This window comes from Chelon labrosus, assembly GCF_963514085.1.
Source record: "Chelon labrosus genome assembly, chromosome: 9".
In the NCBI taxonomy this organism is placed as follows: domain Eukaryota; kingdom Metazoa; phylum Chordata; class Actinopteri; order Mugiliformes; family Mugilidae; genus Chelon; species Chelon labrosus.
Window position 1 is genome coordinate 16,151,984 of NC_140359.1, and position 14,646 is coordinate 16,166,629.

General features: G+C 43.0%; 1 protein-coding gene across 2 annotated transcripts; it reads right to left on the reverse strand.

The window, feature by feature from the left end:
- Positions 1-4,096: 4,096 nt before the first annotated feature.
- Positions 4,097-9,164, reverse strand: LOC311492694 (eosinophil peroxidase-like). Of its 2 annotated transcripts, none has more exons than XM_084551049.1 (16): positions 9,098-9,164; positions 8,869-8,937; positions 8,562-8,649; positions 8,259-8,431; positions 8,033-8,165; positions 7,797-7,926; positions 7,478-7,684; positions 7,002-7,362; positions 6,761-6,921; positions 6,388-6,646; positions 6,131-6,301; positions 5,805-6,042; positions 5,493-5,692; positions 5,340-5,363; positions 5,158-5,187; positions 4,097-5,048 (listed from the first exon to the last, which is right to left on the reverse strand). In XM_084551049.1, the coding sequence occupies exons 2-16, from the start codon at positions 8,933-8,935 to the stop codon at positions 4,627-4,629; spliced, it is 2,664 nt and encodes an 887-aa protein (XP_084407175.1). In that variant the 5' UTR covers positions 8,936-8,937; positions 9,098-9,164; the 3' UTR covers positions 4,097-4,626. The 2 variants fall into 2 exon arrangements, with proteins under 2 accessions (XP_084407175.1, XP_084407174.1); XM_084551048.1 differs by having other exon boundaries at positions 5,158-5,190.
- Positions 9,165-14,646: the final 5,482 nt, after the last annotated feature.

Below are 14,646 nucleotides of genomic sequence, written 5' to 3' on the forward strand. Positions count from 1 at the left end.
TTGTAATAAATATATCCCTCCACTGATTACAAGCATCGTCCGAGCGCGTACATCCAGCCTCAGTTCGAGCGCAATGGATCACCTGCTTGGTGAGTTCAGCTCCACCGGCAGTCAGTCTCAGAATATTCTTTAAAATCTCTGTGTGCAGAAAGTCTTCCTTTGTCACAAGGCCAGATCGGATCAAAACAGTTGATCCGTGGGCCAGGAAGCCTGTAGTGAACCGCTGTCTTGAAGCATGAATGAGACCCTCAGCCGGGATAGAGCGTGGAGGAGGGGCCTTGGTGCCATATGGGGGACCGATTGTTGAAATGGATGCTCTCATTGGTGTAAAGTGCATCCGTTGTTTGGACTTCTGCCAGATTCAGCATCCAACCAGTGAATCTCTCTGCGAACTTTTCACACATTAAGTTGGATTAGGTTTATAATATCAGATTAGCAAAACATTTGGGTGATTTTAAAGCACAAACTGTACGGATTGGTAGATTCTGCGAGAAACAAATGTATAATTTCACAAATAGCGCATTGACATTAAAGGTCTTATTTGTGTGTGTGTGGATAAGGGTGCAGCCTATATTGTTCTCTTTATCCAAGCATTATCCATTATAAATGCCAACAAAATGTTTACGTCTATGGTGTGTGAATGTTTTGGATGGTTTCCTAAAGCCACTTGTTAAAAATGTTCCATTTAGATTCAGTTGTACATGCTGAGCAGCTATTGGCTTCAATAGGCAGTACAGCAAATCCTGTTGGGTCTATTCATTCAAGTCAACATTTAACACAAGTGCGCTCTCGACAGGCGCGTATTCAGCAGCTCGACCGTCTGCTCCTTTGAACGCAGTGATTCTGCTGAGGACGCATCGCATCAGTGTCATCTGCAACAATGGCCGTCTGGTTGGTCCATCAATCTCCGCCAGCCGCCGACAGGGCTGCGCTCTGATTGGCGTTTGGACCGCTGCCTGACAGAGGCCGAAATGAGTTCTTAATCAATACAACAGACTGTGTTATCAAATCCAAACTGGTCATGGAATCAGTTACAAATGACAGGCCTGTACTTTAATGTGGCCTATAAATAAAAATATAATGATATGAAAGTAGTAATTCTTGACAAAGCTTCCTTTGGTACCACTTCATTTTGACAAATCAAAAAAGTAAAATATTTCTGCTGTCTTTAAGAAACTTTTCACAAACTTAACATTTCGATTTTTGTCATAACTATTATAAAATGATTAATCAGAATCTAATGTCGATCTGTAGTTTGCGTGTTTTGGGGTCTTTCTTGTGGACTAAAATTAATTTCCGCTCCCATTCGTCTGGCTTTGAAAAGGAAAGTTTTTTTGGTTTTTTTTCACCAATCCTGGTTCCTTGCCCCTTACCGAGACCATTGTCTCTGTGTGGAGTTTGTGCGCCTGGACAATGAATGTAAATCTCCCCCCTTGGATCCCGCCTCAACTCACCATCTGCCAGCGCGGGACAAAGTCAGATGTTCTCCCAATTATGAGAGCAGTCTCGGGGAATCCTGCTGCCGAGTCTCCGCCCTGTCGCCGTGTCGCTCACACACTTCTCCCGACATGACTGACAGCTCTACTTAACCCTAAAACCATGAGAAATCTATACGTGATGACACACACTTTAATAAAATTCCTTCACTCGTTGCAAAAACGAGAGAGATGCGCTTCTTCCAGTCTGATGCATGCAGGGATTTACCGGTTCTCTTCCTGTCCCACTTAAGGAAAGCACTGCATGAAAAACTGCAGATAGCTGAGGCACTGGATCGGTATCAGAGATTTTAGTGCAGGTAACAGATGGAGCATATTTTGACTATGTGCAGGACAATGGAGCTCGTGACGGGTTCCCTGCAAACAAAAAGGAAGCCAGGGAGCGGAGATTAAAACTTTGGATATGAAGTTGCTGCGGTGCACATGCTCAGGGATGTGTGGGATTAATATCCTCGAGCATCTAAACTGCGCAGTAGTTGACTTGCCTTGGCACACACCACTAATGTTAGGTGAGAAATCAGTTGTAGTCGCATTAAGTCATTACTCGGATCAAACAGGTTCCTAATATAATCGTGTGAGAATATTTAGTTTCATCAAGTAACAAAACAGGCCATGTGTACCTTTGTGCAAATAATCCTCATCAGTCAGTGTTTTTGTGATTGTATGCTGTTGTCCAGAACTTGCTGGACGTTGTGCATGTCAATAGAGAGACCGTGTTATAAGGAGATCGTCCCGTCCTGGGCTATGTGTTTTGCAGCGGATTCAGTGCTGGGGGGTCTACTTGTCTCCCTTCTCCAGTCCCACAGGTGCGAGGAGCTCAGTCGTGATTATAGCAACCCGCAAGATTTGCTGTCTAAATGTGTGGCTTTCTTAATTTGGTGAAGCGGAGAGCCGGGGCGAAAATGGGGGATTAGTCAAACCACAAACGTCTTTCTAATCAATTTAACCCGCTGAGACGGTCAGCCCATGTGTTTTAGGGAGGAGGTGGGGTGAGGGTGAAGCGGGGGGGATCAGTGACTGCTAAACCAAACAATGGGGTATCGTGTGCCGCTCGTCCTCTCCAGCATTCCCCTGCTCCCATGGGACACCCAGAGCCACTCTGTGTGGATGGCACGGTGTCCACGGAGGTCAGGAGGGGCGTGGTGTGTGTGTGTGTGTGTGTGTGTGTGTGTGTGTGTGTGTGTGTGTGTTGGGGGGTGGGAGGGGGGTTGAGACGCAGCAGCTGGTTTCCGTCCCTCCTCTCCACTGTATAGAAAACAACAGAGCTAATGCGACCCACCACGTCTCCAATCGATCGCCTTATATTGCGCTCGGTTTTGTTTACTTATTTAGGCAAGGATGCAGATCCCCCCGGGAGTGTAGGCATCTGCAATTAAAGCTGGGCGGCCACCTTTAGCCTCATTTCTTAACATCACAAACCATCATCTGATAAACTTGTGCCAAACCTTTGGATTCCTCACTAAGAAAAATCATTTACTCAAACGCAAAGTGTGATATTTGGATATATTTAGAGTAAACCTGTAGGGGCCACTGATGGACTAAAACAGTGACAGGGGTTTAAAAGTTTGATCTGAATGCCACTATAAGCCTGTCTATTACTGTTACAGCCTGTTTTACCAAATGAGACATCTTCCGGTTTTCTGGTAAATTGGCTCTATAATATCAGTGCAGCTTAACATCTGCTAAGCACATTATTCCAGACTTCTCACCTTCACCTTGAGGCGTTTTGACTTGAGGTAACATAAGAAGCACAGGTGTTGCGCTTCCCTTTTAGTCGTTTCACTGCCCCAGTTAGAAAGTTATTTATCGTGTCATGCATATATGAATGAATTTCTGCACATAACATATAACAAAGATTGTTTCCAGTTACAGTTAAAGCCAAGCCAGTGGGCGCGTTAAATCTAAATAAAAAGGCAGCTATAACCGATTAACTTACGGAGTCAAAAACAAAACATGAAAACAGTTAATTTTTTTTTTTCCAGATATCATAACGTGAAATATCATTAATAATTAGCCCTAACTGTATTATGGAACAATTCTCTGCATATAATAAGAACAAACTCATCCAAGTGATAAAGAGCTTAGCATGAATTCACATCATAAATCATACTGGTTTACAGGAGCAATAATAAAGCCATCTAAATTCAGTTCTTTATTGCATCTATTTTAGTAAATACTAAGCTTTGTTTTTCAAGCTGGCATCTTTATGTCATCCATACTAAAAATCACTTACTGATTGCATGTTTTACATGATTTCTTACAAACTTGGCTATAGAGGCAGACGGAAAAATGTACTCACCAACTTTTGAACCTTCTTCCGGCAGGGATTTTCCAGCAAATAAAGCACTTTTGGGTGAAAATGACATTGCTAGATTAATCTAAAACCTGCATAATGTTTTGTGAGCTGTGCTGAAGCTAAAATTCACCCTAAGGCGGTTGTGTTTGTGCCCGTTTGTTACGGTTCATGAAAAATTGTATGTCAGTGCCATCTACTGGTCCCCCTATGAATATTCTGAGCTTCTGTTTTACTAAATTACCAGACACTATTCTTTCTTGAATTGTTGTTCTGTTTCATCAAGGATTTCACAGTCAGAGACAAATCTGTACAGTCTTCTTTTATTAAACTCAAAGTGACTCAGAGTCTTACATGTTGGACAGACCAAAGCGTGACCCAAACAAACTGTAGTTTTAGCTTATTTAAGGTTTACCTGATAGTTGCAAAGCAATCACTTGACAGAATTCATAAAAATCATTAAATGATTCATTCAAAAGAAAAAAAATAACAAATCAGGCTGACTGATATGTTTTACAATTTTTAAGAAGATAATGAAACAAAATTAATAAGCCCTTCAATATGTTATACATTATCAGTGCAGGTATCAGTGCAATATGTATGTTCCTTCATGTAATACAAAGCTTTAAGCCAGTTAAACGGTGCAATTGGTGTTGAAACATGATTTTCTGACCGCAATGCTAACATAAGCAGGGTGGCATTAAACTTTTTGGGCCTTTAATCTAAGGAATTGAGTAATTAAGAATTATCACACAATATAGGTAGCATTTAAGATGCGCATTAGACTAAATTTTTTTTCCTCAAGGGTTTTCAGAGTGTTGTGGGTCCTGGACTCTCCTACTCTGTGAACAGCAGATGGCCTGAGAAGAAACTATCTCTGGTCAGACCGTTGCCACCATGGTTAGCCACCAGCCAGACCTTATCTCCTTTCTCAAGCCTAATGTAGGTGCTTCCACTGGCTGTGATGTACCCGTTTTGCTGGGTGGTGAACGAGTGCAGGACCAGCTGTCCATTACGCAGCAGATCCACACTGGCAGCGAGGTGGTAGATCGTACAGTGGAACTCAAACTCGTAAACACCTGGCTGCTCGCAAGTGAAGAATCCTGTCTTGGGGTCGTAGGTGTTCTGTCCATTGTAGATCACATCATGGAAGGTGATGGGAGTGCCAGGTTTGGGGAAGTTGTTGCCCAGGCGCACAGAGAAGGCCACATTCACTGTGGAGCCAGGAGGTCCAGGAGGTCCTGGTGGTCCTCTGGGCCCTGTGTGAGAAAAGACACATGAAGAGCTAAATAACCTTCTTCTAATAAAATAACACTTAAATAAAGTTTCAACATTAATGGATAATATAACAGGGCGTGGGAGATTTACCTTGTGGTCCTGGAGGTCCAGGAGCACCTTCTTCTAGAGGAAATTAAAGACGAAAATCTGCATTTACAAAATACTCCAATACTTTCATCATATAAGCAAACCATTATAATATTTTCAAGTAAAACGTTTGGTACATCAACATGAGTATTTATGGTTAGTAGTAGAGTAAATAGTAGATTTACCTGATGATTCCTCAGATCCAGGCTCTTTATTGAAGAGAAAATTAAAGACAAAATGTCAGCAATTTCAAAATACTTCCATGCATACATCATATGAACCTTTCCATTACAAGATTTTCAAGCAATACTTTTAGTACATCATTGTCATTAACTCACCGGTCTCCTTCCATGGACTGAGGTCAAACTCAGCAATGTCGTTGCACTGGGTGTAACCATCCCCTCGTGGCCTGAACAGGAAGGGTTTTTCAGGTACCTCGGTGATGCCAGAGTTGTCGCAAATAATTCGGGCCAGCGATGTTTGTCTCAGGGCCGCTCTCTGATCCTCAGTGAAGACACCGTCGTTCTCCCACCAAAAACTGCAATTGCACAGTTTGTTAAAATTTAAAGTCTCTGAATGTAGAAATGTGGCTAACACATCTACCTCCAAACCCTGAGCAGTGTCAGTTGTTTAACTTTGAATCTACTCACCGGTCTCCCTCACGGATCCGTTGGAACTGAGTGGCAATGAGGCAGCCAAACAGGGGTCCCACTCTTCCTCCAGGGACAAATGGCTCAGCCACACCGCCCAGCCACACGTCAATGTTGTCGGGAGTGCCATAGTGGTCCAGCAGGCCCTTGGCCAATTTTGCGTTTTTCAGCACGTGACTCAGCTCTTTCAGATTGCTGGGCTGTGAGAGGCCGCAGAACTTGCGCCATTTGTTGTAGCCTAAAAAGGAACACACATTTAAGGATAGTGTCAGAGTTTAGAAATGGGAGGAATATGGAATAAATAGATGTAAAGACTCAATACATACCAGGGATTCCATGGTCTCTGCCTCTCTGCATGTTCAGGGAAGCCAGATCCAGTGCCAGCTCGGCTGAGAATTTGAAAAGTCTGTCCCTCAGCTCATCACTTATGATGCTTTGCTGAGTGTTCAGCTTAGCTGGGCTGCCAACCAGTCCTCTCAGGAGTGGGTCCACACCACCTGAAGAAAACATGACATCATTTTAAGTTGCTAAATCAGTCTAAGCTTAAGAGGGTGACAAAAAATTTTAAATTTATTGCCCATACCCTCAAAGGTGACCCTCCATGGTGTGAAGAAGGCTCGGTGGATCAGTGGGCTGGGGTATTCAGGATGGTCATTGTAATTCTCATCAAGACGGAACACCCTAGGTTGAACCATAGTGTGAGCGAATCGGAAGGCAGCTGTGGCGAAGACATTTGAAATTGTGGGATCCACGGTCTCATCATATCCAGGGTAGGTGGACAGCTGCTTGGAAATGAACCCTGGGCCGACAATGTGACCCAAGAAGTCCCTGAAAGTGATAATCTGAAAGACAAAAAAAAAAAAAAAAATAGTGAGTGAACTGATGCATTTGGAGGGCATCTTGGAGGGCATCTTCATCCATTAATGCCTTTAAGTAGCCAAGCCTTTCTCTCTAACCTGGGAATATGCTCCATTGATCTTGCGCGCCTCCTGGTAGAGTCTCTCTCCGGTCCAGTGTGGATTGAGTTTGGCCAGGGCTCGGGCAAGACGGTTGTGCTCACGCAAAAAGAGTGTGTGCAGAGAGGTCAGCGCGGGGTTCTCGTTGGAGCGCTCATCCCCTTAAAAGTCACAAGATTAAAGGTAAAGTTGCTGAATGTATTTAACCCAGTTTAATGTCAATGTATTGGGCATCACTCACCAGCAATGAAGCATGGGACCTCCTGGGCACTCTCGTCGTTGGTAATTCTCCGTCGAGTCTCGCACATGCTCTCATTCATGTTGGTGAAGGGCAGAAGTTCACGGCCGTTATCGTAAAACTCGGCGTTGACCTTCAGCAGACCCTCGTCCGTTGTGAGGTCTCGGAGGAAGCGGGCTTTGCTCTCCTCTGAACCGTAGACCTGACCGGCATCAAGGAAAGCTGTGAGCGCGTTCATCTGCTGACGGATGGTCCTGGCACCGAACACGAAGCCCGTGTTGCCGGAACCACAAGCTGGAGCGGAGCGGAAGAAGGGCATGCATTCATCTGAGTCGGAGCCAAAGCGAGGATCTTCACTGGGAATCTGTTTAGATGACAAGAAAGGGATTAAAAAAATCCGTATATGTGCTTGTGTTTAGATGTATACGATTTAGTTATTTATTAATTTATTTATTTGAGAGAGACGTGATGCCACTGACGTTGATGGGGAAGCAGGGCTCTGTCTGTTCGCAGGTGGTATCGCAATCGATTCCATTGCTGAATGAGCGGATGGAAGGAGAAATTGGGGTGAGGGTCAGGTCGTGGTCAGTCCACTGCCCGAAGATTGTCACCAGGTGGGTGAAGAGTGTGTCATTCTGTACATCAGAGTTAGCTGTTGCCAGGATTTGGTTGGACACCTCTCTCACCTGAAGACAGGATGCGTTAGAGCATGAGCACATTGTACAAATGATTTACGCACAAGTGTTCTGCTTCCCAAAATTATTTGCGCAGTAGAAAGTTAAGATGATATGTTATTACCAAGGGGAGAAGGTGATTGTTGATTTTCAGGTCGGGGGTCCAGCCTTTGGGCAGAGTGGCTCCATCTTCATACTCAGCGGGAAGCCAGCGCGCCAAAGGTGTGTTGGAAGCTCCATAGCGCGGGTTGGCCCTTATAGACGAGACAAATGTTTATTTTACAGTTAGCTTTGCACTTGCCCACATCTAGTTTCATTTGTGAAATGACATGATATCCCTGCGGTCAAAAGCTGCTTCACCTGTTGTTGCAAGCGCTGGTTGCTGGGCGAAACTTGTTTACGTTGGGGAGGGCATTGCACGCGGGGGGGCGTTCCCGAGCGGTGCAGCCTGTCAGAGACGAAATGACATGCAGATCCTCCTCGGAAATCAGATCTGATTAACGCAGACAAAGAATAAGTGTTAGCTGCGCTGTCAACTTGACGCCGCCTGTAGTGGAAATTGAAAGAATCTATTTCGGACACAGACCAGTGGCATTGATGGATCGTTTATGGCGTCTTCCCAGGTTCTCGGTGAGCCAGTTCACAGCATAGTTCATGTAGTCGGCAGCTCGCACGGCGCTGCGGGTCTGACCAACAGGCTGCTTCACCAGGCGGATGATGTCTGGAAGTGCTGCATGTCTCCTCACTCGTTCAAGGGTCCTGTGTTGTGTGGGAAAAAATCCGATTTATAAATATTTTAAATAAAAGATAGAAGGTAGCTATATATTTTTTTTATTATTATTATTTTTAAAAAGGATAAAGTAGTTATGCAACGCATTTGCACACTCACACTCTTCTAGAATAGCCATAAGTTGCGTCCACGTTGGTCTTTGCCTCATGCACGGCTTTTTCAATCAAACTCCTGCTCAAACGAGGCTCTGAAATAAAATTTTTTTTTTAAAAATGCACATTTTTGTCTTGCATTACTGTTACTACTGACAGTTTCCCCCCGTCCATGGCACATACTGAAAAACCATAGGCTACATGAATTCATATCGGTTCAATCTGACAGAAAAATAAGTGGGGTTATTTTAAATCATCCTAACAATAAATAATTCTAATGCTATAACAAGTAAGATGGCAGAGGTAGTACTCACCAGAATTCACCTGGCATGGCAAGCTCAGGCAAAGGGCAACGGCCAGGAGTCCAAGATACAGATTCATCTCTGAAAAAAAGAAAAATATTCGTTTAATTCTTTTTTTTTCCAGATTTTCCTTCAAAACATCTCCAAAAAAAAGTACAGTCCAGTCTGATATATATCCTTATTTAATGTGTAATCTCCATCTATGTATAAATAAAATTAAATTAAATTAAATTAAATTAACCTGTGGACTGATTAAAGCTCGTGTCTTGTAAGATCCCCTAGCATCAACTTTGAATGTTGAGATGCTGTACATACTCTGTCCGCTCACTCTCCTTTTATAGCCGGTCCCCGCCTCATTTAGTGCCAAGAATTTTTTTGTTTCTTAGGCAATGAACTAATTTTCTCCTTCCTTGTTCCTTCTATTCAGCATCCCTGACCGGCAGCGTCAAAGTACATACATAGAATCGAACACGGGGAATAAAACAGCCGTGACAGCACCATAGTTTTTGGATTCTTTTTATGTGTTTCCCAGAAAGTTCAAACAGGAGATGTTGAATTTCTGGTTCACTCGCGAGGAGGAAAGTTATCGGTCTTTCGCTTTTTAAAAATAAAAAATAAAAAAATAATTATCATTATTATTATTATTTTGTCTGCGTTTCAGTTAGAATTATTTTGTGCATTCTGCATTTCCGTACTTTCCAAAATGTTAGAATATTTTGGATATATAAAATGAAATAACATTAATGGTTTCTTCTTTCTGGCACCTGTCAGAGTTGCTGGGCTGAAGCAGAACAGATTGTTTCTAACCAAGTAGCCCTGCTTTTTCACACAGCTTATACAGCTTCAGTTAAGGTTAAAGTTAAATATTATCATGTCTATTATTTTTAGTTTATTTTCCATTTCTTTAGCCGCTTTTCGCGAGAACTTTTTTTTTTTTTGTACCTTTTACTAGTGCGTGGAAGCCCGTAGCAAGCTGCTTTAATATCAGATCAAGAAAACACAAACAGAAAGCGCAGCCGTGACAGACAGCTTTGTCGTGTGTGTGTGCTGGCAACTTCCCGGAGAAGATTCTTTCTTGTCTTGTCTGAAAATCTATTTAATGTAACTGTAAAGGTATTGCGTGACCAACAAAAACAACTTACTGTGCCAATGACACACCCCCACCCCAAAAGAAAAAAAAGAAAAAAAAAAACATATTCTCCTACTGACACAGGTAGGCTATAGCTTCACTGTCCGGATTTCCAGTCGTTTAGTTTTATAGTAACATTTGCTTTGTGTAATTGATTTACGCCAGATTTAGAAATAGCCTACTGCGCAACAAAAGACAAAAATATTAAGTTCAAACAAATTCACCTCTACGCTACGTGTCCTGGAGTTGCCCAGTATTTAGCCTATTTTTTCTTCACCTTTTTGCGTTTCCATGTTCATTCTTTAAAAAAACGCACGGTCTTGTACATTTTCATTTAAAGCAAAGTGCCAGATACCTACCCACCCAACCACATGAAATGTACAATCCTTGTACAAATGTATGAAAACGTAAATAAAGTACGATAGAAATGCAAAAGGTAGGAATTTATTCTCTTCGCAGCAGTTATGGGGCGGGTTGTGCGCGCGAGTCAAAAGTCTGCCGTGGATACAGATCAACTTTATAAATAGCCAATCATCAAGCTGTGCGTCTTCCTGTGAAACATAAACCCATCTGGAGAAAATTTAGAACAACAATGAAATTCAATCTCGACGCAGACTGCGCAAAGCATTACTACATCCCACACCTGTGGCAGACTGACACATTTTGCGATTTATAGGAGTAAGTGAACTTGGCAGATTGCGCATAAGGTGTTCATTTCACCTGCAGGATTTTTTTGACCTCTGTTCTGAGTTAACATCATCTCCCCTTTAAGAACAGTTTCCACCAACACTCGAGTTGCACGGTTCCAATCAGAATACTGATTTGTGGCAAAACACCCTAAATGAGACATCGCAACAAATAAATAATAATAATAATAATAATACTTTTATGCAATGCAATCCACGTAATGAAAGTGAATGCAGTGTAATGTTATTCTTTTGGTTTTAAACGCAGTCATCTCAGTGATATGTTGTCTTTGGACATGGGTTAAATCTTTTGTGTATGAGTTCACCAATGTTGCTCTGCGTGTGCTATGAAAATTAGAATCGCAGCAAGTTCTGCGGGATCTTTTCGGATTATTCTCCACTTACAACTTTAGTGAAGTCGGAACTCTTATTTTATAGGCAATGTAGGTTTACGCAGGCAGGCTTGTTTGTCTGTGGGTATTTAGGTGTGGTTGGTCTGTATCTTAGTAGAGGAGATAAAAAGGCAAAAAATAAATAAATAAATAAGTAAAATAGATGTTACTAACTGTAAATTGCATGCTGCATAGAATAAAGTAAACTATGATTGATTCTAAGATTGCAGTCTGCAGTAATTTGCCATGAACAACATAGGCCTGTAAAGGCTGTTGACTGGGAAGGTGAGCAAAGCGTTAATGTTACAGTGGATAAAGTTCAGACTGTCAAGTGATGGAACGCTGTCATGTCAAACCCATCAACTGCATGCTTGTTGATGTAAGGATGCAGGGCAAGTTAAACTTCTGTTATTTCATTTGCTGCACAATTTACCTGCTGTCTCGTAGAAACACAGTCATTAAATTGGTCGGCTATAAATATACTGATGTAGGCCTATACATTAAAAGATACTAAAACCTAAAACGAAACCGATTGTCGTGGTCTTTGATTCACCACGTTCCATTTCATGGCGTGTCTGTTAGTGTGGTTGGTTGGATTGACAACTTCCTTCTAGCTGAGACATGAGTCACTTTGAGCCACTTCTCTAAGTGTTATGAACAACAGATATTTGGGATAGTTTAATTATGCTGGCGTGAGGATGAACGAATTACTCATCAGGTAGTCAGTGTATTAATGACAGTAAATGTTGGTCGGGACACCCAACGTTTGGAGAAGTCGGAAGTTCTATCCCAGATGCCAAGAAATGAACCGCGGTCAGCAAAACATCATATAGCCTAGCCACCAAAAAAATATTTCAGGTAAAGCCGTGACCATGAGAAGGTCTACTTCATATAAGCCCACTTCAGAGAAACCAAACTACTGAAGTGAAGCACTGTACTTTGGCTTTAAGAATAAGAATAAGAATAAGAATAAGAATAAGAAAACCTTTATTAGTCCCGCAATGGGGAAATTGCAATAGTGGGGGGAGGAAAAGGGGGAGTACAGTGTGGGACCGGGAAAAAAAACCTCAGCAACATAAGCACATATGAGCACACTTTACAACATAAGAACTCAAAACAACTTGCACCGGGACAGGGGGGAAAGAGAGGGCTGGAGGTGTTCCAGCGCAGACAGGCATCCGCGGCCGCAGCAATCTTCGGCGCCGCCTTCGGACCCCGCCTGTAGCACTGGGGAGTGAAAGCGGCGAAGGCGTGGGATTGGGGGGGGTAGGGAGGTGTATTGTGCATGTGTGTAAGTGTCCGTGGGTGCGTGTGTGTACGTAAGCCTGGAGAGTCGCTTCGTCTAGCCTCCCAATCAGTGCCTCAGTTCGCAGGATGTCATCGCGATAACACAGCAGGTTGCCATGGAGACGTCCCTGATCGGGTCCCAGACGGAGTCAACCATCAACAGGTGTCCGTGAAGGAAGGGAGGGAGGAATAGGACAGAGCGTCTCACTGCAGCGATCTCCTGTGGGGTTGTTCCAGCAGCGGCCTTGGCCAAGGCCGATGCTGCTGAGGGCCGGAATGCAGATAGATTATGATTGTTTGGGTTAGGGCGAGTAGTCGCATTTCAATAGACACGACTTACTCTATTTGTCCATTCTGGTCTTCAAATCCATTCATTCGCCTTTGCAAAGCCGAAAGCTTCTCCAAGATGTCTTCCATGTTGCGGTTAATGACCACGGTCTGAGCACGAACAGCTCTGTCCAAGGTGTTATCCATGTTGCAATTTATAACCACAGTCAGTGCGCTGATAGCTCTTTCCAAGGTGTTTTCCATGTTGCGGTTTATACCCACAGTCTGAGCGCTAACAGCTCTGCTCACTCCATCAATCATGTCGGGCAGCTTCATGGGGCTTTGGACTGCTGACACCGTCTTCCGAATTTCTGATACACCAGGGCAATGCCTAATCCAATCAGCAGATAGCCTGTTATCATGGTTCCGAATATGTAAAGATCCTCGATGTCCTCTACGGAAAGAGTCGCCAGGCACACGACCCTCCACTTCTCCCAGGAGTCCATCATGTACCCAGCGGCAAACGTTCAGTCAGGGCAGACAGGTTCCCCCGAACCCGAGCTTCTCGTCGAGAAGATTCTGTCAGTTGCGTTGAAAGACCAGCTGACCAATTCCATGATTTTAAATTTGGAGAGCAATGCGGAGAGAGGCTCCCAAAGTTTGAGACAAGACAGGACGAGACATGAGAAGCAAAGCAGGGAAGATAAGGGATGGGGGGGAGAGAGAGAGATGCGTCCGCCTTCGTTGAGTGCTGGAGAAACATGATGCATACCTTTTGTGTTGAATCAATGGAAGAACTTATTTTGATTTTACTCTCAATTAATCCATTACAAGCAGACCACTTCCATGAGTCCATCTTATTTTAATTACATATTTCCTTGAAATCCATACCATGTCAGCATGACGACGCTGTGTTGTACATGAACTTGGGCCTGGTTCAGCGTTGAACACAAATGCTCTTGCAAACAAGTTGTTGTTTATGCCGTTTGTCATGCCATAGTTGTAATTGTTGAGACTCATTTCTTCATACATTTAAGTTTCCTTTTATTTGACAGTGATACAAATCAAGAACAGAGAAAAAGTCTCAATGATAGGAACTGTAAAAATATCACACATCTTCTTATAAATACCACATGCCTAGACATGATTGACCTTTCATTTAAATTAAAAACAGCATGAGGAAAATGACTTTGTTGGAAACGGACATGGCTGAGGTGACATGTGGACGCAAACCTAATGACTATGCCACAGCCCTCACTACAAAGCAAGTAGTATTCCAAACAACATACAAGGACTAAAGGTATAAAGTCCCTCTGCATTTAAGAAAATAATAGACATAAGTATCAATTAAAATAATTATAAAAAATTGGACTGAAATATTTCCAATCTTCAGTCATGTCTGGAGGGGATCTTTAGATGTTTTGTGTCATACTTTAAGGATATTAACAATAGCGCTGCTGTGATTAGTCAGTGTGTCTGTTGAATAGTCTTTTTCAATGGAGTGAGGTCAGATTTAGCGTAAGTGCATTTACTGGGTTGTTTCTGGAAGGACTGGTCTGACAGTTCAGTAGCAGTGTCGTTTCAGATGTCACATCTACTTCATGTTCTCCCCTATAGCATCAGTGATAACCCTGCTGTTCTCCCACTAAAGTCTGTAACCTGTGACTTGTTCATCCTTAAATGTGGACTCATCAGCTGTCTCCACATCTCTAGCAGTGTCAGTGTTGTGTAATATCTTGTCTGCTTACCGCCCGCCCTCTAGGAAATGAGTAGCAATCCAGCAGGAAAACACATCCCAGCCACACATCAGGGTTGTCGGGTGTGCCACACATTTCCAGCAGCCTCCGGGCCTGATTTGTATTTTTTGGTGCTCTAGCCAACTGATAAGGATCTCATAACTGTTGCAAGCCAAAGAGCATTCACCGTTTGTTGTCGTCTGGAAAGGAGCGCACTGGTGAAAATGCCGTCTATATCCTGTAAAACCTGCAAAGACTCAAGTGCAGTCAAAACTATGTCAGGAAACTGATAA